The sequence below is a fragment of the Podarcis filfolensis genome, assembly GCF_964270895.1.
Source record: "Podarcis filfolensis genome assembly, chromosome: 2".
Lineage (NCBI taxonomy): Eukaryota > Metazoa > Chordata > Lepidosauria > Squamata > Lacertidae > Podarcis > Podarcis filfolensis.
In genome coordinates, this window is record NC_139605.1 from 21029732 (window position 1) to 21051815 (window position 22084).

Sequence of the window (22084 nt, forward strand, 5' to 3'; positions counted from 1 at the left end):
CCCAGCTAGATTAATTCCCTAGAGCAGTGTTTTGTGGCAACCTGGGGTACTTTAAATGATGGCCAGGGGTGCCATGGGCAACACTGGTCTCTGCATAGCTGTCAACCTTCCTTTTTTTTGGCAGGAAATGCCCTTATTCCAGCACCGTTTCCTACTGCTTCTGCTGCTATCCTGGATTGTTAGATATCCTGTAGACTGTCGCCGGGACAGGTGAGGCTGCTGATCCCTTATTTTCAAATCTGAAAGTTGACAGCTATGGGTCTCTGTCCCTCTCTCCTTCCTTCTGTCCCTTCTCTGATGCCCTCTTGAGTCTCTGCCTCCCAAAAGCTTGCCCATCTGTTTGTTGCAGCTGCCTGGCCACAAGCTCCCCAGGCGGACTGTGCCTCTGGGGCTGGCCAGGGGCTGCTTCTTAGGCCCCTAGGCAGTGTGAGGAGGCACCTCTCTGGGGCAGGGAGAGCAGCTCAGAGACAAGGGGCGGCAGCAGTGGCTGCCCAGAGGACTCCCAAGGAGAGCGGAGAGGAGAGGCAGCTGAGGGAACACTCCACAAGGAGGGTGTTCAAAAAGAAGTGAGGGGTTGTCGGCTCTGCAGCCAAGGGGCGAGGTAAAGGGGATCCTGAATGAGCCCCACAGGGGTGCCGCAGAAAGAATGTCGTTGGTCAAGGGAGCCCTGGACCCAAAAAGGTTGAAAACTTCTGCCCTAGAGTATGTAAATGAGCATTGGAAAAAATGCTTGTGTGAAAGATCCTGGTTCTGTTCCCTTAACTGAGAAAGTGGGTGGGAGGAGGAGAAAGGGCTAAGCGCTCCCTCCCCCATGAAACTCTCCACTTCATATAATAATAATATAATAATAATAATTTATTATTTATACCCCGCCCATCTGGCTGGGCCTCCCCAGCCACTCTGGGCGGCTTCCATAAAAACCAAAAATACAATAAAATATCACACGTTAAAAACTTCCCTGAACAGGGCTGCCTTAAGATGTCTTCTGAATGTCAGGTAGTTGTTTATCGCTTTGACATCTGCTGGAAGGGCGTTCCACAGGGCGGGCGCCACTACCGAGAAGGCCCTCTGCCTGGTTCCCTGTAGCTTTGCTTCTCGCAATGAGGGAACCGCCAGAAGGCCCTCGGCGCTGGACCTCAGCGTCCGGGCAGAATGATGGGGGTGGAGACGCTCCTTCAGGTATACTGGACCGAGGCCGTTTAGGGCTTTAAAGGTCAGCACCAACACTTTGAATTGTGCTCGGAAACGTACTGGGAGCCAATGTAGGTCTTTCAAGACCGGTGTTATATGGTCTCGGCGGCCGCCCCCAGTCACCAGTCTAGCTGCCGCATTCGGGATTAGTTGTAGTTTCCGAGTCACCTTCAAAGGTAGCCCCACGTAGAGTGCATTGCAGTAGTCCAAGCGGGAGATAACCAGAGCATGCACCACTCTGGCGAGACAGTCCGCAGGCAGATAGGGTCTCAGCCTACGTACCAGATGGAGCTGGTAAACAGCTGCCCTGGACACAGATTTGACCTGTGCCTCCATGGACAGCTGTGAGTCCAAAATGACTCCCAGGCTGCGCACCTGGTCCTTCAGGGGCACAGTTACCCCATTCAGGACCAGGGAATCCTCCACACCTGCCCGCCTCCTGTCCCCCCAAAAAAGTACTTCTGTCTTGTCAGGATTCAACCTCAATCTGTTATCTGCCATCCATCCTCCAACCGCTTCCAGACACTCACACAGGACCTTCACCGCCCTCACTGGTTCTGATTTAAAAGAGAGGTAGAGCTGGGTATCATCCGCATACTGATGAACACCCAGCCCAAACCTCCTGATGATCTCTCCCAGCGGCTGCATGTAAATGTTGAAAAGCATGGGGGAGAGGACAGAACCCTGAGGCACCCCACAAGTGAGAGCCCAGGGGTCTGAACACTCATCCCCCACCACCACTTTCTGAACACGGCCCAGGAGGAAGGAGCGGAACCACTGTATGACAGTGCCTCCAGCTCCCAGCCCCTGAAGACGGTCCAGAAGGATGTTATGGTCGATGGTATCAAACGCCGCTGAGAGATCCAGCAGAACTAGGAAACAGCTCTCACCTTTGTCCCTAGCCCGCCGGAGATCATCAACCAGTGCGACCAAGGCAGTTTCAGTCCCATGATGAGGCCTGAATCCCGACTGGAAGGGATCCAAATGGTCCGCTTCTTCCAGGCGTGCCTGGAGTTGTTCGGCAACCGCTCGCTCAATCACCTTGCCCAAGAATGGAAGATTTGAGACTGGGCGATAGTTGGCCATCGTGGCCGCATCTAAAGATGGTTTTTTAAGAAGCGGTTTAATAACCGCCTCTTTCAGCGGGTCTGGGAAGGCTCCCTCACGGAGGGAAGCATTCACCACCCCACGAAGCCCATCGCCCAGTCCTTCCCGGCTAGCTTTTATAAGCCAGGATGGGCAAGGATCCAGGAGACAGGTGGTTGGTTTCACTCGTCCAAGCAGCCTGTCCACATCCTCGGAGGTAACAGATTGGAATTGATCCCACTCAACTTGACTAGACAGAACTCTAGCACTCTCCCGCCCCGGCCCTGCTCCCATGGTGGAGTCTACTTCTTCCCGAATCTGAGCGATTTTATCTGCAAAAAACTTTGCAAAATCATTGCAGGAGAACATGTGGCCCGTACTGGGCCCCGATGTTGCAGGTGGTTCCGCTAAATTGTGAACCACCTGAAAAAGTCTCCTGCTGCTGTTTTCTGCAGATGCAATAGAGGCGGCGAAGAAATTCTTCTTCGCCGTCGCTATCGCCACTTGGTAGGCTCGACGTTGAGCTCTAACCTGTATCCGGTCAGATTCGGAATGAGTTATCCGCCACCGGCGCTCTAGCCGTCTCAACGATTGTTTCATTGCCCTCAGATCCGTGGAAAACCACGGGGCTGTCCGGGCTCCATGCAATCGGAGAGGGCGCTTCGGAGCCAAACAGTCAATAGCCCTGGTTAGGGCAGATATGTGCAGATCCTTCTTCCCTGCTGCTGGATCTCTGTTGAGGAGACTGTCATTTCTAGTCTGCCCCTGTTGTAGGTTCATATAGATATAGTTTATATAGGTGTGAATTCACCTGGTACATTTCCGAGCACAATTCAAAGTGTTGGTGCTGACCTTTAAAGCCCTAAACGGCCTTGGTCCAGTATATGTGAAGGCGCATCTCCACCCCCATCGTTCTGCCCGGACGCTGAGGTCCAGTGCCGAGGGCCTTCTGGCGGTTCCCCCGCTGCGAGAAGTTACAGGGAACCAGGCAGAGGGCCTTCTCGGTAGTGGCACCCGCCCTGTGGAACGCCCTCCCATCAGATGTCAAAGAGAACAACAACTACCAGACTTTTAGACAACATCTGAAGGCAGCCCTGTTTAGGGAAGCTTTTAATGTTTGATGCATTACTGTATTTTAATATTTTGTTGGAAGCCGCCCAGAGTGGCTGGGGAAGCCCAGCCAGAAGGGCAGGGTATTATTATTATTATTATTATTATTATTATTATTATTATTATTACTATTATTACTATTAAACTGTGGAACTCCCCCCCCCACAGGAGGCTGTGGTGACCATCAACTTGAATAGCTTTTTAAATTTATTTTAAGGATCAGATGAATTCATTGAAGGCATGCCTTCTCCATGTCTATGCCCTGCCTCTACAGTCAGAGGCAGTTTACTTCTGAATACCCGTTGCTGGAAACTGCAGAAGGCGAGAGAGTTCGTGTGCTCAGGTCCTTCTCGCAGAATTCTAACAGGCATCTGTCATGGGTGCTTTCATAGCAGCGGGTTGGACTAGATGATCCTTGGGGGTCCCTTCCCTTCCACCCTACAATTCTACTATTCTACGATCTGGTTGGTCAGCTTGAGAAGAGGATGCTGGGATAGAGGGTGCCATTGGCCTGGTCCTGCAGGCTCTCCTTACGTTCTTATAGGTTATAAATTATAAAAAGTATAATGCCCTCTCAGGGTGGCTCACAAAAATGATTGGAACAATTAAAACAATATGTCTTATAATAATAGACAAGGATTATGTGGCTTTATGGACGCATTTAATAATAGTACAAGGGTAGTAATTTAACCTTATGTTATTAATCACTCTGCCTATATAACTTTACGATTATAGTACCTTATAATCTTTTCTTCCTGTGAGAATGATTGCTAGTCTAAAATGTTTCTTGTTTATGAAACTCCCAAGATCCTGACGGCTTTTCACGCACACAAACATTTAACTCACTTTAAAGTTTATTGTTGGATACATCCAGGCACACATACAGTTAAAAAGAGAGGTCCATTGCCCTTTCAACTGGTTCAGCAAGTACAGCCTGCAGGCACTCAGTAAAACTTTAGTACATGAATTGGTCTTAATAAGAAACCCACAAAAGGAGAGAACATCAAAGAATTAGGCCCAAATGTTTGAAATGTACTGAAGGCTGCGGGTTCAATTCTCACAGTGACCGCTTATTGCATGGCTGCTTCTAGTCTGCCTGGTTCCCTGTGGACATCTGGCTAAGTTGGAGATGCAATAAAGACATGCTTGCCATTTCATGAAGGATATTTTAGGGTGCTGCAGCGGGAGAAGCAGCCTCTGATACTTTCCTCCAGAAAACCCACACATCCCCTTTTCTTTGTTTATCTCTTAATACAGTGGTACCTCGGGTTAAGAACTTAATTCGTTCCAGACGTTCATTCTTAACCTGAAACTGTTCTTAACCTGAAGAACCACTTTAGCTAATGGGGTCTCCCGCTGCCGCTGCACCGCTGCTGCACAATTTCTGTTCTCATCCTGAAGCAAAGTTCTTAACCCAAGGTACTATTTCTGGGTTAGTGGAGTCTGTAACCTGAAGCGTCTAATATGAGGTACCACTGCACAGTGCTGGCTTCCAGGGGGCACACCCAAGTAACGTGTAGTCATGCACAAAATATCTGTCCTTGCCTCAATTTGCTTGCCTTGGCTGCTTGGCTGACTCATGCAAAGAGGACCACTGTCACAAAGCTAAGAGAGAAGGTTGACTCCAGGGAACCCCAAACTCGTCATCTGTGGAGAGCAACCATCTCCTATTTTTTCATATTTATTTTGCAGCATTTATATCCCAACTTTCTTCCAAGGAGCTCAAAGAGGCTCCATGCATAGTTCTCCCTCACTCTCTTTTTCTGTGCATAGTTAAACTGTGGAACTCACTGCCACAGGGGCAGTGATGACCATCAACGTGGTCAAATTCATAGAGGGTAAGGCTAGCAGTGTCTACTCGCCATTAATGACTGTCTTCTGCCTCCTTGGTTGGAAGCAGTACTGCTTTCGAATGCCAGTTGCTGGAAAACGCAAGAGGGGAGGGTACTCTTGTGCTTGGGTCCTGCTTGCTGGCACACGCGCTAAACCCTGTCTGTGGTGCCTACCCCTTTTCCCCAGAGAATGAGACAAGAGACCAGAGTATGGGTTCAAATTGGCCACAACTTTATTGAGCTTCAGAAGTGGGAAACTTGGCCCAGGCCGTGGCAGGTAACCCTCTCAGCCTGCCTGGCTGAGGATATGCAGGCAGATGAGGTCCAGTGAGAGGGGACTGTAAAGCCCAAACTTACACAGCATGCCCTTCCACTAACCTCGTCCCGGGAGTTTGACCTACATGCCGCCGCTCTAGGGCCAGGGACTCCCGGTTTTTGCCCTTTAACGGGCCCTGCAAGCGCCGCCGCATGGGGAGGGAGCATGAATGCATCCCTCCCCCCCGACTTGATGTTAGACTAAAGGATACCTTGCCAAGGCCTAAAACCGCCAAAGTTGTGACGAAATGCTACGGGGAAGGCGAAACCTGCCAATGCAGGAGAAATTCCTTCCCAATTCTGAATACAGTGGTACCTCGGGTTAAGTACTTAATTCGTTCTGGAGGTCCGTTCTTAACCTGAAATTGTTCTTAACCTGAAGCACCACTTTAGCTAATGGGGCCTCCTGCTGCCGCTGCGCCACTGCTGCACGATTTCTGTTCTCATCCTGAAGCAAAGTTCTTAACCTGAGGTAATATTTCTGGGTTAGTGGAGTCTGTAACCTGAAGCGTATGTAACCTGAAGCGTATGTAACCCGAGGTACCACTGTACAGCAACCATTTTACGACCGCAGCAGTGCCCGCTGACCTGGAACGCAAAATATTAGCCTGTAAGGAAAAGAATCATTAACTTGAAGATCGCTGACCTAGGATGAAATTATGGAGGCAAGAAATTATTAATTTGAGGGAAGGTGGGTGGGTGATCCTGGAAGGAAGAACAGTGAAAGAGGCTTGGACAACGGAGTTAGCCTCTTTTCCTTTGGCCTTAGGCCCACCCCCGGCCGGCCGTCCATTGTCCTCCCTGGCCAAGGGCAGGTCAAAGGCTGGCCCAAGCAGGCGGGTGGCACCCTCACAGGTGAACCCCGCTCGGTGCCACAAACCCTGCCCACCTGTGGGGAAGGGAGGGCAGAAATTGTCAGCTTCCCACGGGCATCTGGGTGGCCATTGTGAGAACAGGATGCTGGACTCAATGGGCCCTTGGCTTGATCCAGCAGCGTTCTTCTTATGCTCTTATGCAGCTGCTGCCCATTTTAAGCACACCAATTTCCTGTGCGCTTGTGTAGGCTGAGGCAGAGTGACTTGCCAAAGGCAAGTTACATGTGGAGGTCTGATTCCTTCTGTCACGATTACTCATCTAGGGAGGGGAGTAGATAAGATCATGGGCCCAGATACACATCTTGGTAATTTGTAAAGGATAAAGCTCCGCTGACTGACACATGCGTAGCAAACATGCATCCAAGACATTACTCGTGTTGCGTTTATGGCATTCTTAATCTCGCCCTTTCTTCAGAGAGCTAGTTCTTACTGCCCCAGTTTTATCTTCACAATAACCCTGTCAGTCGGCCGCCTCAGTTGGCAGACATTTTGAGAGAGGGCAGCAGCAACTGGTTCCCTAAACCAGCTAGCCCTCTGCCCCCTAAGTTAGCCAGCTGCATTCAAGTATCATGGAGGATCCAGTTCTGTGGCCAGTGGTTTAAGGCAGCTTCCTATGTACTGATTTGTTTTAATTGTCTTCTTGTTTTAACAATTTGTTTTCCCGTTGTGGGAAACCGTGACAGGACATTTGGGCAAACTGTTGTGGAGGTGTGGAGAACCAAACTCAAGATGGGAAAACGAGAAACATAAATTGACATATTAGCCCATTCCTGCTCTGAGGGCAGGCAATTCTCCTGTCTAAGACATTTCGCTGCCTGAAGCTGATCAGTAACTGGAACCATCACTCCTAAAGTGAAGGCATTCACTAGCATCCAAGGCCATTCGAGCTATTTTGGCACCTGACACAGATAATCTCCAAACCCCCCTCTCCTCCTCTGCCAGCAGCAAAAAATGCAACAGGGACAATTAATAAACAACTAACAATTTTCTGTCAGGTTAGTTGCCTGCTGCAGCAGCAGCAATTAAATTATTCAGTATTCTGTCTGCGTTTGAATGAACTCTGCCTGGTGGGATTTAATTGAAATGCCTTCTGAGAGCCCATTCTAAAGGCATTTTCTCTGTCTGCTTCTTAATATACCTGATTTTTTTAATATGGATTTTATATTATTGTTGTGGCTGTAAGTTGTTTTTAATTGTTTTAAATATTGTGTTTTAATGCTGTAACCCGCCCTGGGACAAGGGCGGGTGACAGACAGACAGAATTCAATTCTTGATACTCTCTTCAGTGATGCCATACAGTGGTACCTCGGAAATTGAATGGAATCCGTCCCGGAAGTCCGTTCAACTTCCAAAACGTTCAGAAACCAAGGCGCAGCTTCTGATTGGCTGCAGGAACTTCCTGCAGCCAATCAGAAGCTACAGAAGCTGCAATGGACATTCTGGTTCCAAAGAACATTTGCAAATCAGAACACTCACTTCCGGGTTTGCGGAAGGAGCCAAAACGCTTGACTTGCAAGGTGTTTGGGATCCAAGGTACCATTGTATTTGTCTTCTTCATTCTGTTCTTTCTGCTGTCCATTGGCAGTCTCCTGGTGTCTCCTTTACGATTCCTCAACCTCTGCTTTAAAAAAAATAAAAATCTCCAATATTATCCATCCTTTTGGCATCAATCTGTAATTGCCCAATATTCATCACAGACTTCTGATGTCAGTATCCTGCTGCCTCTGGGTTAACGTGCACTTATTTTATTTATTTATAACATTTAGAAGTCACTTCTTTTGCCCAAAGATCTCAATGTGGTTTCCAACAATTGGGGGGAGGGGCACACAAACCAATTGTGAACACAGAAGACAACGAAAGCAAATCTATACAGTACGAAGGAATATATGAGGCGGTCTTATGCCAAATAAAAAAAACCATTGTTTAGTTGAGCTCATTAATGTCTGCACTGACTTGTAGCAGCTCTCCAGAGACTCAGACAGGAGACATTCCCGGCCAGGGATTTTGCTCTCGCGCTGAGCTGTGGCTGTTTCCAGTAACAAGGCTGTTTCCAAAGCGGCAAGGGTATGAAACAACAGAATGGTCATCTATGAAGGTGGATGTCTGTGAAAGGATGCCAGATTACTATCCACAAAGAAAGTTTTTAATGTTTGATGTTTTATCGCATTATTATTATTATTATTATTATTATTATTATTATTATTATTTGGAAGCCACCCAGAGTGGCTGGGGAAACCCAGTCTGATGGGTGGGGTATAAATAAGTTGCTGTTGTTGTTATTGTTAATCCATGAGTTCTAGCTTTTCCTATCTGCTTTTTTCCATTACTTCTATCACATCTCCTCTTACTTGCCTTTTCTCTAAAAAAAAAAAAAAAAGCCCCAAGGGCTGCAACTTTTCCTCACAGGGGAGTTGCTCCAGCCACTTGAACATTTTGGTTGCCCTTTTCTGAACCTTTTTTTCCAACTCCTTTTTGAGGTGAGGTGACCAGAACAATTGTACCAGGATTTTTGCAGCTTTGTCGGGGTGGTGGGGGTGGGGGTGGTTTGCAGAACAACTCAGGTCCCAGGATTCTTTGATTTTGATGTGTCGTGCACAGTGATGGACTTCGGCCTCTCAAATTTCAGCGGCTCCCTGTGCGATTGTAAAATTCAGCTCCCCCCATCTCTCGTGCTCCAAATTGTTGTGGCGTCCCCTGCAGCGCAGCACCCAGTGCGGCCGAACCCGTTGCACTACCCTGAAACCACTTCTGTGGTGTGGATGTGACCTCAGTTCTAGGAACAGAAGGTTTTTCATTAGCCTGCAGTCCAGTGCTTCACCGCATAAGATTGCTCCACATTTGAGATGCTGGCAGATTCTAAATATGGTGTTCCACAGCCTTGAGACATCTTGATTTTTTTGTCTGCACCCAGACACCGACAGACTCCATGACCCTTGTGATAGGAATTTTGAGGTTTTAGATATATGGTAATGTTCATAAGTGTACCAACCAAGCACGTACATAGATCAGCACAGGAAGACCGACCTGGAACCATTTTGATTCCCAAACTGACCAAATGTTTTCCCTGCAAGGAGGGGGGGGGTCAAGGAGCCTTCCCATTGTTTCAGGAATTGAGTAAGCAGCATTTTAATGGGTGACAGACTATCAGGAAAGGCAATCAGATAACCTGGCAAACAGGAAAAACAACATTCAAATTTCTGTTTTAGACCGCCTTTTCTGTGATGTATGTATGATGTTTCTGGTGGTGGTCTTGATTTACAGGGCGGCAATTTCAAAAGTCTTTATAAGGCCGTGCGCGCCATTGTTCTGGGTTCCTCCTCCTTTCCTGCATGTGAGGGGAGCACCCTGTTGGAACAGATCAATAAAGATCAGGCTTACTAGCTGCTTTGCTTCTCTGGTTGGCCTCTGTTATTTTCTCCTACCAACAGGGAACCTATGTAAGGACTCTATATGGGCTCTGGGAAAAAGGGCAGATTTTGTTTACAACACCCTGAATGTGCAAACTGTGGAGTTCAAGCCAAACCCAACCTTCCCAGCCCTTGCAAACCTCTGATATAAGAGTTTCTAATTATATTGCACCGTTGCTTTCTTAGCCCTGAGGGGTAGATCAGTTGGTACGGCATGAGATTCTTAATCTCAGGGCTATGGGTTCAAGCTACGTTGGGTGGAAGATTCCTGCATTGCAGGGGGTTGGACAAAATGACCCTCACGGCCCCTTCCGATTCTATGATTCTTTCTCATGCTTTGATGATATTGCTAAACACAAAAACATATTTGTCTGCCACCACATCTCTATAAACAACGAGTTCCCAACCCAGACTTCACCACCAACCTTCTGCCCTCGAGGTGTGACCTAACCTATTTTGTGGACGATCATGTTTTGCTTGTCTTAAGTTTTACGGGCACACAAAAATATGGTGTGAAAGAAACTAATGCCTGTAACCCAAATGCCAAGCAGAAGGTCCAGCAAATCGAGATAAAAATCACGTTAATGTAATGAGAACTCTAAGGACCATTGTGTCAGTGGAAGGAATAATCAATCTGCGGCAGTATTTCCTCCACCACCCCTTTTATTGTTCGGCAGTCTTCTTCTTTCTTCTAATAATCCTTAAATCCTAAATAATCCAGGTCTCAAAAGGCTAAATTTGCAGACGCACATCCAACAAGAACAATATTGGTGGAGACGTCACAGATGGGGCCTAGGCAGCTATGCCAACAAGCTTTGACATAAGCCTGTGAATGGATTTGAGATGATCAGGAGTGTGAATGGTCGCTGGGTATTGTGAAGGGAAGGACACATTGCTTATCCAGGGAAGGCCTCAGCTGTTGTAGACATTTAAAGCACTAGGATACAACAAGCTGTCATGGCTTCTCCTCAAAGAATCCTGGGAACTGTGGTTTGTTAAAGGTGCTGTGAGTTGTTAGGAGATCCCCTATTCCAGGCTTCCTCAACCTCGGCCCTCCAGATGTTTTTGGCCTACAACTCCCATGATCCCTAGCTAGCAGGACCAGTGGTCAGGGATGATGGGAATTGTAGTCGCAAAACATCTGGAGGGCCGAGGCTGAGGAAGCCTGCCCTATTCCCTTTTGAGAGCTATAGTTCCCAGTATCGTCTAACAATCAACCCCTTACCTCAGGGAATGCTGGGAATTGTAGTTCTGCGAGCGGGAAGAGGGAGTCTCCTCACAGCACCCTTAACAAACCAGAGCTCTGACTTTGGAGTTGGTACTTCGAAGCCCCGGCGATCAGTAAGTACAGGGTGAAAGCAGCTCCTCTGAGATCCCTGTGACATGGGATTCACAGGAGGAGAGCCCCACTCACCTGTCAAGCTTGGCCTGCCCATCAGATCCTTATGTTAAGATCCTAGAGGCAGGGGTGGTTAACCTGTAGCCTTCTAGGTGACTGCAACCCTCATAATTTCTGGCTGGAGGGCCACTTGTGTGGGACAGAATGCAAAAGAAATTATTTGGCATTTAGGAAGAAGTTGCCTTAGGGGAGATAGGAGAGAGACTCAGACATGTTGAGGGGGAGGTAATTGGTTTGTTTTGCTTTTGCTCTTTTTTATCATTATGTATTTAGTGTTTTTTTCTCTTGTATTTTTATGTTGTGAACGGCCCTGCACAGTCATGGATACAGCTGCCAAGCTACTCAACTGCCTCATTTCTTGAGTCAGAACGACTGGATCTGTATCCACCACCCATGGGCTGGTTCATGACTAGGGGTCTTCCAGATTTCACGGTCTTGCCCCTGTTACCATTTGCTGATCGCAATGGGACTTTTTGTGTTTGGGATGGGTTTGTGGAAGACGCTTGTGCATGGATTTTTTTTAATGTGTGTAGATCAGTGCACACTGACCAACGCACAGTCTTCACAGTAAGGCCCTATTCCGATGACATGGCTTGTGTGACTCTGCTGTGAGTATGAGACCACCGACGGCTTCGCTCCCAAGGGTCATAGGAATGTGCAAACCCGCCTCCTTCTTTGATGTATGTCTGATGTTTTTTTTCAAAAGATATTTATTGAAGTTTTACAAAAACATAAGTTTACAAAGTAAAAAAAGGTCATATAAAAAGAAAAAGATACAAAAAAGAGAACATAGAAAAATACATGAAAAAGAAAAAAGAAGAATAAAAATACAAAATACAAAAGACAAATAGCTAAAAAAGAATTATTTTTTTTCTTTTTTCTTTTTATTGAGTTTCACTTAAATAACCAAAAGACAAACCAAATCAACAATTACAAAAAAAAGACAAAAAATAAATAAATGGATGTCCAATCATAACATAAGAATAACATCAGATTCCAATACAGTTCTTTATCTTCACACTTAAATCTTCATATCTTCAAATGCTTAAACCAGTCCCCTACACACCTATTGACCTCCATCCCTCCCGATTTCAGGCTTCTTAGTATAAATAATTTCTTTCTCCTGCAGCTAATAATTATTACTGATTTACACATCATAAGATCTATATCGAACCTGCTATAGTTTTTAGGTTTCTATAATTCCCTTCAATATATATCATAAATTTATTCCAGTCGTTAATGAACTTTGTATTTTTTTGGTTTCTAATTTTTTGTGTCATTTTTGCTAGTTCAACAAATTCAAATAATTTTATTTGCCAATCTCTAATTGCTGGGGTGTTTGGATTTTTCCAATTTTGGGCAATTAATATTCTAGCGGCAGCTGTGGCATACTGGAATAATGTCCTATCTTCTTTTTTGATTTCGTCCCCAATTATACCTAGTAGGAAGGCCTCTGGTCTTTTGGGAAATGTATATTTAAATATTTTTTTTAACTCATTATAGATAAGTTCCCAATATTTCTTCATTTCGTCGCATGTCCACCACATATGGAAAAAATTACCTTCTTTGATTTTACACTTCCAGCAGTTCTTATTTCCTGTTTTATACATTTTCCCTAACTTTGCTGGTGTGATGTACCACCTATACATCATCTTTTCTAAATTTTCCCTAAGTGTGACACATGCCGAGAATTTCATTCCATTAGTCCATAATTTCAGCCACTTATCATATTCTATATTATATCCCAGATCCATTGCCCATCTTGTCATAACCTCTTTTATTTCCTCATCTTTGGTGTCCCATTCTAATAAAATGTTATACATTTTAGATAATAATTTGGATTTACCTTCAATTATTTCTGTCTGAAATTTGGATTTCTTCTCGTTCATCCCTACTTTTTTTATCTTCTATCCATGCTGCATTTATTTGATGGAATTGTAGCCAGCTTGTTAATTTATCTTTCAACTCCTCATATGTTCTCATCCTCCATCCGCTTTCTGATCTTATCAGTAGGTCTTCATAGGTCAGCCTGACTCCTTCCATATTTACTTTTTTAATTATTAAAATATCAGTTGGTGATAACCACCAAGGTGTTTTCCATTCTAGGAGTTTTTTATTTCTCTCCCACACTTCATATAGAGGCCCTCTAATAATATGACTTGAAAACCCTTTGTGTACCTTTTCTTTGTTTTGCCATAAATAGGCGTGCCGGCCGTACCTATTGTCGAACCCCTCTAGGTCTAATAAATCTGTGTTTTCCAGATTAATCCAATCTTTGACCCAACAAAGGCAGGCGGCCTCGAAATATAATTTCAGATTAGGTACCGAGAATCCCCCTCTCTCTTTCCGATCTGTAAGAAGTTTAAATCTAATTCTCGGCCTTTTCCCTTGCCATATAAATTTCGAAAGAGTTTTTTGCCAATCCATAAACATTTTAGAGCCTCTGATCACTGGGATATTTTGAAACAGAAATAACATTCTTGGAAGTAAGTTCATTTTTATTGCTGCCATCCTTCCCGTCCACGAAAGCTTCACTCTATTCCACGTATCTAGATCTTTTTTAATCTCCTTCCATGTTGTAAGATAATTATCTTGAATCAAATTTATGTTTTTTGTAGTTAACCAAATTCCCAGATACTTTATTTTTTTTGACACCTTAATTCCATTTTGTATCTCCAATTTTTCACTTTCCTCCTTTCCCAAATTTTTGATCATCATCTTTGTCTTAAATTTATTTAATTTGAAACCAGATAGCTTGCCAAATTCTTCCAACAGCTCCAAGGCCTTACCAACACTTTTTTGCGGGTTTTCCAGGGATAACATCAAATCATCCGCATACGCTTTTAGTTTATATTCTTTTGTTCCTATTTTAATCCCTCGGATCTCTGGTGTTGCTCTTATTTTATTTGTAATTACCTCTAGTACCATAATGAATAAAAGCGGGGATAGAGGGCATCCCTGTCTTGTTCCTTTTTCAATTTTAAATGAGTTTGTTAGGTTATTATTTATAATCAATTTTGCAGATTGTTTCAAATATATTGCTTTTATTCCTTCCATAAACTCGCCCTCCAGCCCTGCTTTCTCCATACTCTTCAACAGGAACTGCCATGAGACATTATCAAATGCCTTTTCGGCATCGATAAAAATCAGCGCCGCGGGTATTTCGTTCTTACATTCCAGGTATTCAATAATATTTATGGTGTGTCTTACATTATCCTTGAGTAACCTATTTGGAAGGAATCCTGCCTGATCCTTATGTATTAGATTTACTAGACATTTTTTAAGTCTGCTTGCCATCACCTCCACAAAAATTTTATAATCATTATTTAAAAGTGATATGGGTCTATAGTTTTTAATGTTCAATTTATCCGTGTCTGGTTTAGGGATCATCGTAATGTGAGCCTCTTTCCATGTCTCTGGTGCCCTTCCTCCTCTTAATATGTTGTTCATGATGTCACACAGCACTGGCGTTAATTGGTTTCCCAATACTTTATAATATTTGGCTGACAATCCGTCCGGTCCCGGAGCCTTCCCTGGTTTCATCTTCCTTATCGCATCTTGAATCTCTTCTACTTTTATGGGATTATTTAATTGAGTTCTTTCTTCCTCTGTTATGGTCTTCCCGCTGTAGTCTTCTAAATATTTTTCTATACAGGTTATTTCTTCTTCTTCTTTTTTGTACAACTTCTCGTAGAATTTGAGGAAATTTTCCTTTATTTCTTTTGGATCTTCTATCAATTGCTCCTCTATTTTTATCTTGTTTATTACGTTTTGTTTTTGCCTTCTTCGTAATTGCCAAGCTAGTAATTTACCCGTTTTGTTAGCTGACTCAAAGTATTTTTGTTTCATTGATTTGATTTTCCATTCAATTTCTTGACTTGTTAACATTGAGTACTGAGATTGTAACATTTTTATTATTTGCATATTTTGTTCATCCTTCGGGTTTGTTGTCAGTTTTTTCTCACATTCTCTTAGCTGGTTAAGAATCTCCTCCTTCTTTTGTTCTCTTACTTTCCTCCTGTAACTATTTTGCTGTATAAAAAACCCTCTTAAGACCGCTTTACTGGCATCCCAAACTATGTCCATACTTGTTTCTTTATTAAGATTCAAGCTGAAATAGTCCTTTAAGGTAGTTTTGGCTTTTTCTACCACCTCTTCGTTCTCCAATAGGTATTCATTCATTCTCCATCTGAACCCGCCCTGTGATTTGCCTTTTATTTCTAAAGTTACCGAGTTATGATCAGAGAGAGTTCTAGGTTGAATTTCACACTTTATAGTTCTTAATGTAAGATCCCTTGAGACCCAGATTTGATCGATTCTACCCCAGCTCTTGTGTGGCTCTGAGAAGAAGGTGAATTGCTTTTCTATTGCATGTTTGTGTCTCCAAATGTCTATCAAGTCTAAGTTTTCCACCAAATTATTGAAGGATCTAGGCAGTTTCCCCTGTTTACTTTTTTTCTTTCCTGATTGTCTATCTAGTTCTGGTTTTGGCACTCCATTGAAATCCCCCACTAATATCGTCTTGTTACACTCTAACTCCAATAAGATTTGTTCCAATTTCTTAAAGAATTCTGGTTTATTCAGGTTTGGGGCATATATGTTTATCACATTAAGTTTTTCACCCTGGAAGTTAATTTGTACTCCCAAAATCCTTCCTTCGTCATCTTTACAAATCACTTTGGGTTCCAATTTTTCTTTCACATATATCACTACCCCTCTTTTCTTTTCGGCTATGCAGTTTATGAACTCAACTCCCAACTTTTTGTGTATCAGGATGTGTTTATGCTTTTTAATCACGTGTGTCTCTTGTAGGCAGATTAGGTCGAAATTCTTTCTTTTCAACACATTTACAATTTTATTCCTTTTGGTTTTTTCATTCAAACCATTCACATTCCATGACAAAACTTTCAAATTCATTATAATGAGTACTTTCCAATTTACAGGTAACTAATAATTTAAATTCGAGTGGTTTTATTTTCTCTGTTCTCTTCCTCTTCTTCTTCTTCCTCTTCCTCTACTCTAGCTAAAAAAGAATTAAAAACAAATCCTTTTTTGTAACTTTGAACTCATTAGCTTATTTCCTTGGCCTCCTCACACCTCCCCTTTTTGTATTCCCATTTAAATAATCAAATCAGCAAATCCTTACCCTCTTTCGTTTATCTTAACTCTGTATCTTAACATATTATAACTCTATATTTTCATCCATTATCAATTCATTTTTGCATATTCTTATTAACTTTGTTGCTAATGCCACTTATTTTCAATCCAACATCATTTTAACATTCATTAATTTTACAGTATTTCTGAAGATAGTCTTTAAATTTCTTCCAGTCTTCTTCCACCAACTCTTCTCCCAGGTCTCGGATTCTGCCAGTCATTTCCGCCAATTCCATATAATCCGTCAGCTTCATCTGCCACTCTTCCAGGGTGGGTAACTCTTGTGTCTTCCAATACTTTGCAATAAGTATTCTTGCTGCTGTTGTTGCATACATGAAGAAAGTTCTATCCTTCTTTGGCACCAATTGGCCGACTATGCCCAGGAGAAAGGCCTCTGGTTTCTTCAGGAAGGTATATTTAAATACCTTTTTCTATGTCTGATGTTTTTGGAGTGGTCTTGGGCTAAGGCGTGGGCAATTTCAAAAGTCTTTATACAGACGTCATATAAAGTCTTTATAGGGACTTGCACACCTTTGTTGGGGGTCTCTCCTACCTCCTTGCAAGTACGGGAGGGAACTCTGTTGCAACAGAATAATATTGATAATTTATTATTTATACCCTGCCCATCTGGCTGGGTTTCCCCAGCCATTCTGGGCTGCTTCCAGCAAAATATTAAAATACAATAATTTATCAAATATTAAAACAGAGCTGTTTAGATCTCCCTTCCTTTCTTTGGATCCTTGCCTTCATCCATTCATCTCTGGCCGATCATGGACTTAGGGGACACAGTCCCTTGGGGAGCTGGGCAGCAAAAGACAAACCCTATTTTTTTTCTACATCACCCCTCTTACCCCTGGCCTTACCGCAGGTTACAATTGCACAAAGGAAGAAGTCAGTCTGAACATACAAATGCCAAGCTCTGTCAGAAGCTGCGGGAGGCCAGGCCAGTCATCCCAGCTTCCAAATAGTATATAGCAAAGCAAATAAGTGAAGGGGGGGGGAGGAACCAGGCCAGACACCCACAGTGTCCATTTGAGGCCCCTTTTCTTTCAAGAGCAAGAAAGTTGCTTCAAATGCTCCATCTGCTTGACTCCTTAGTGAGGGTTATATTGACTTCTTAGCCTCCACCTTGCCACAGACTGAATTGTGGAATTCCACAAGGAGCTTGGCGGATTCTTTGGGCCTGTCCATCATCATGAAGTGTCCACATTTCTCCAGCATATGCAGTTGGGAGTTGGGGATGGTGGCAGCTAAAATTTCTCCTCCAGAAGGATCAGTGATCTGAAAGAAATGAAAAGAAATTTATGTCTGATGCCCACATTGTTCTCAGCAGCCCAGCCAAAAATTCCGGGACAGAGTGACATAGCATTGCTCCCAGGCATTCTTGGGGGGGGGGGGATAAAGATGACCACCTCTATCTTGATTTTAAAACTACAGGCTGTGTCCCTACTCATTCTGCTCGCTAATCCCTTGCCATTTCCATCACATTGGGGTTGCGGCGCTCATCTCGCTTTCAGGCCAAGGGAGCTGACATTTGTCCACGGACAGCTTTCTGGGTCATGTGGCCAGCATTACTGAACTGCTTCTGGCGCAACAGAACACCATGACGGAAACCAGAGAGCATGGAAATGCCATCTACCTTCCCGCCGCAGCAGTACCTATTTATCTACTCACACTGGTGTGCTTTCAAACTGCTAGGTTGGCAGAAGCTGGGACAGAGCAATGGGAGCTCACCCCACTGCTGTTGGTTTCTGTTTGTTGCCACTGTGCAGTGCTTGGAGTCACAAGACTCTGTTTTGCATTCCGGCCATTCCAGGCTGTTGGAAGTCTCACGGGAGACGGATGTGATGTTACTGGTTTCCTGTTCCTTTGTTTTCCAGTTGCTCTCTGCTTTCACAGAGAGAGCATGCATATTTCTTTTCTCTCTGCACAGCGAGAGATAAAGCCTGGCAATGTAGCTCATATTTCTCGTCCCTTCTGCTGCTTTGATACTCTACTGAATGGGGAACGTGCCTGGAGCCTTATCAAAGGCTCAGGTCGTTAATCATCATCGGAGGAGATTCCGAAGGCTCAACTGGAGGAGTAGCTCAGTCGTAGCGGAGATTCCGACAATTGCAGGGATTTGAACCGCCGACCTTCTGATCGGCAAGCCCAAGAGGCTTAGTGTTTTAGACCACAACGCCACCCACACCCCCCATACAAGAACTTCTAATGTGACCTCTGCATCTCCGCTCGGTAGGCTGAAACCACCACCAGCCAGACATTTTCTTAAGCATCTCTCTCTGCCCTAGCTCCTAACAGCAACTCCCTCTGGAACCAGCAAACTTCCATTGACGAGTGGTTCTCTCATTTTTTGTTACATGGCTCTAGCCGCAAGGTGGGTGGGTGTTTCTTTGTACAATATCTCAAATTTTGTTTTCCAGCCCTCTCCATGCATTCAAGGAATGTGTGTCAATAGCAGTGCCAATGAGCACCTGCACCATACCTGGGTAACACCCTGTAGAGCCTCTCTCTCCCCCAGGACTGGGGACTTTGCTTTTCAGCTGCTTATGGAATGTACTAGCTGCTTTTCTGAATGCAGAGAATAACAGTTCGCAGAACAGTTCAAAGTAACAATGGAGTAATTCAAAATATCGGCTAGGACTAAAAGTGATTGTTGGCTTTTAAGCTGCACCCAGCCATTAGCACAGCAAAAGAAAGCAGAGCACACACACACGCACACACACTAACCTTGTCGTGCATTCCCCAAATAATCTGTGTGGGAGCCTTGATCTTGCTCATGTTGTCATGAAGGCTGTACCTGGACTCCTCAGAGATACAGTCCAGCAAACCTTTCCCAGTAAAAAAAGCAAAATTAGACTTCTTTCAGTCATCACATTTTTCTCTGCACATTTTAGGGTTGCCTCTTACATTTGTCCTGCTCAGAGCAGACCCATTGAAATGGACTAACTCGGGTTCATTGATTTCAGTGGGTCTGCTCTGAATATATCTTAGCCGAATACAACCCTTTGCTTCCTAAGCTGTGTGCCTGTTTCGCAACCTGGTGAACCGTCGTCCTTATTCCATAGCTGTCAACTTACAGATTTGAAAATAAGGGACCAGCAGCCTCGAAAATAAGGGATCAGCAGCCAAAATAAGGGATCAACAATTATTTTGATAAAATACATATTTTGTTGCATGCAAATGGTTTTAGATACCTATTGGGTCCATAAATTACCATATAGCATATATTCAACACAAAAAACAGCAACAATTTGTTGTTGACAAAGGACAGCTGGACATAGAAAGGGCCCCATTACCTTCAGTAACTTATTTAAGGGATATCATCAATAAGGGACAGCAGCGGGACATAGCGCTGGGATAAGGGACTGTCCCGCCAAATAAGGGACGCTTGACAGCTATGCCTCATTCTCATTCTCGTTATGATTGACACTTCAAAATAAAACGAATAAAATGTCTATTAAAACATCGAAAGCTGTTCAGAAAGGGTGTGCCACAAATACTGCAGAGAATAACTGCATCCATTGGCCTAGTTCGCATGCCATGTTAAGCCGCAGGGCAGCTCACTGTAACCACTTCCTCTCGCTTTCGCCAGCACCCGGAAGAAACCTGGCTCTGTCAAGGTGCCAGGGAACATTGAGAAGCCGGCGATTTCCAGGGTCCTTGATGCCAGAACTCTGGAAAACCACCTGTGGCAGGACAGCTGCTAGAAGAATGATGGACAGTAGGGGCCAGCAGAATGGAATGTTGGGAGGAGTTTGAGTGACAGGCAGAGAGAGACAGAGTCCATTGGAAAATGACAGACTGTGGGGGATAGAGAGGCTTGTGGGGCAGGGAGGAGTATGAGGAAGACATGAAAGCACAGTATATATCTAAAAGAGATGGTACTGCTGTCTGGAAACTAGAAGGACTCTGTATATAGTGGCTGCTGGATCCAGAAGTTATAGCCCTTATAGACTTGACATCTTTCCGCAGGGCCTGCAAGACAGAGCTGTTCCACCAGGCCTTTGGCCAGGGCACAGTCTGATCCCCTCTCTCCTTCTGCAATCCTCATAGAACTCTAGCCCAATGGTTGCCATTAATTTGACTCTGAATTGATTTGACTCTGAATTGATTTTAGAATGTATTTCAATTAATTGATTGTGATTTTATGTAAACTGCATTATTTTTACTGTTGTGACTCTTCCCCCCCACTACGCTCTGGTGGGGAAACTGGTCCTGATCCCCCGCTGCTGCTTCGGGGTTCCCCGCTGGCTCCTTGTTTCTGGTGCGTCCCCCCTGGGACCCCCCTTGCCCTGACCATCGGCGCCCCCTTCTGGGAATCTTCTGATTTGCTGGAGAAGCTCATGGAATCTCTTGGGTCACTGTCATACTCCCCTATACTGCCCTCGGATTCTTCCCCTTCGCTCTCCATTTCCTCTCTCCCCTGTGCTCCTGCTCCTGAGCCCCTGGCAGTAATAATAATAATAATAATAATAATAATAATAATAATAATAATAATTTATTTATACCCCACCCATCTGGCTGAGTTTCCCCAGCCACTCTGGGCGGCTCCCAATCGAGTGTTAAATATTAAATATTAAAAACTTCCCTGAACAAATCCGCCTTCAGATGTCTTTTAAAGATAGGAAAGCTGCTTATTTCCTTCACATCTGAAGGGAGGGCGTTCCACAGGGTGGGCGCCACTACCAAGAAGGCCCTCTGTTTGTAAACAAGTTAGAGAGAGAGAGTTTGGATTTGATATCCCACTTTAACACTACCCTAAGGAGTCTCCAAGTGGCTAACAATCTCCTTTTCCCTTCCTTCCCCACAACAAACACTCTGTGAGGTGAGTGGGGCTGCGAGACTTCAAGTGTGACTAGCCCAAGGTCACCCAGCAGCTGCATGTGGAAGATCGGGGAATCAAACCTGGTTCACCAGATTATGGGTCCACCGCTCTTAACCACTACACCACACTGGCTTTATGGACAAGTGTTATGAGTTGTGGAGATGGTTATTCTGAACCAATAAACTATCCATTTTGGCATCATTACTGGTGTGATTCATTCACGACAACAGAGCTGAAGATAACATAGTATTTCTCTAACAGTGGGAAGAAGTCTCTGAGGAGGCTTCGCTGTTTAGTTATGTGAAATTACTTTTAAGATGTGAATATGAGAAACATCAACATGTATGTCAGTCAGGTATGCAAGTCAAAGAGCTGTGACTGGCTGCAATTGCATATTTGGAGTTATCTCACTAGAAGCCTTTTTTTGGTCACTGTTGCACTTACATTTTTTCAATATTGCGTAATGTGGAATCTGATAGTCCAGAAATCCCTGCATGAACTATGGAGGGAAAACAAAGAGATGTCAGAGTCACAGGAAGCACATTGTTATGTACTGAAGTTCTCACCCTGGGCCAGCAGGGGGATACTGTAGATAGTTATGCAAATGAAGGATTGAAAGTGATGTTAAGTGATTGGATAGTTTGTATGCAAATGAAGGATCGAAAGTGACGTTCAGTGATTGGCTAGTTACAGAAAATGGTTACTGTTGCAGTCTAGTGGACATAAAGCAGGCTGACTGAGCTCCTCAGTTCAGTCCTGTTCCAGCTTACAAATAAAGAGCTGCTTTGGAAGAATCGCTGTGTCGTCTGATATGTTCGCCCACAACCTAACACACATGACAGGCAGTTAAATGATAGTTCACTTAGTATGAACTTGCAGTGTGT

The 22084-nt window shown here is 44.3% G+C and overlaps 1 protein-coding gene across 1 annotated transcript in view; it reads right to left on the reverse strand.

Moving 5' to 3' along the window:
* Positions 1 to 16998: 16998 nt before the first annotated feature.
* LOC310757096 (monoacylglycerol lipase ABHD6-like) overlaps positions 16999 to 22084 on the reverse strand; it is a 28562-nt gene continuing 23476 nt past the window's right edge. The window contains exons 7-9 of the mRNA XM_083602249.1: positions 21645 to 21699; positions 19103 to 19203; positions 16999 to 17653 (exon numbers count right to left, since the gene is read on the reverse strand). Of these exons, the coding sequence (XP_083458375.1) occupies positions 17477 to 17653; positions 19103 to 19203; positions 21645 to 21699 (333 nt within the window). The 3' untranslated portion in view covers positions 16999 to 17476. The remainder of the gene's footprint in view (positions 17654 to 19102; positions 19204 to 21644; positions 21700 to 22084) is intronic.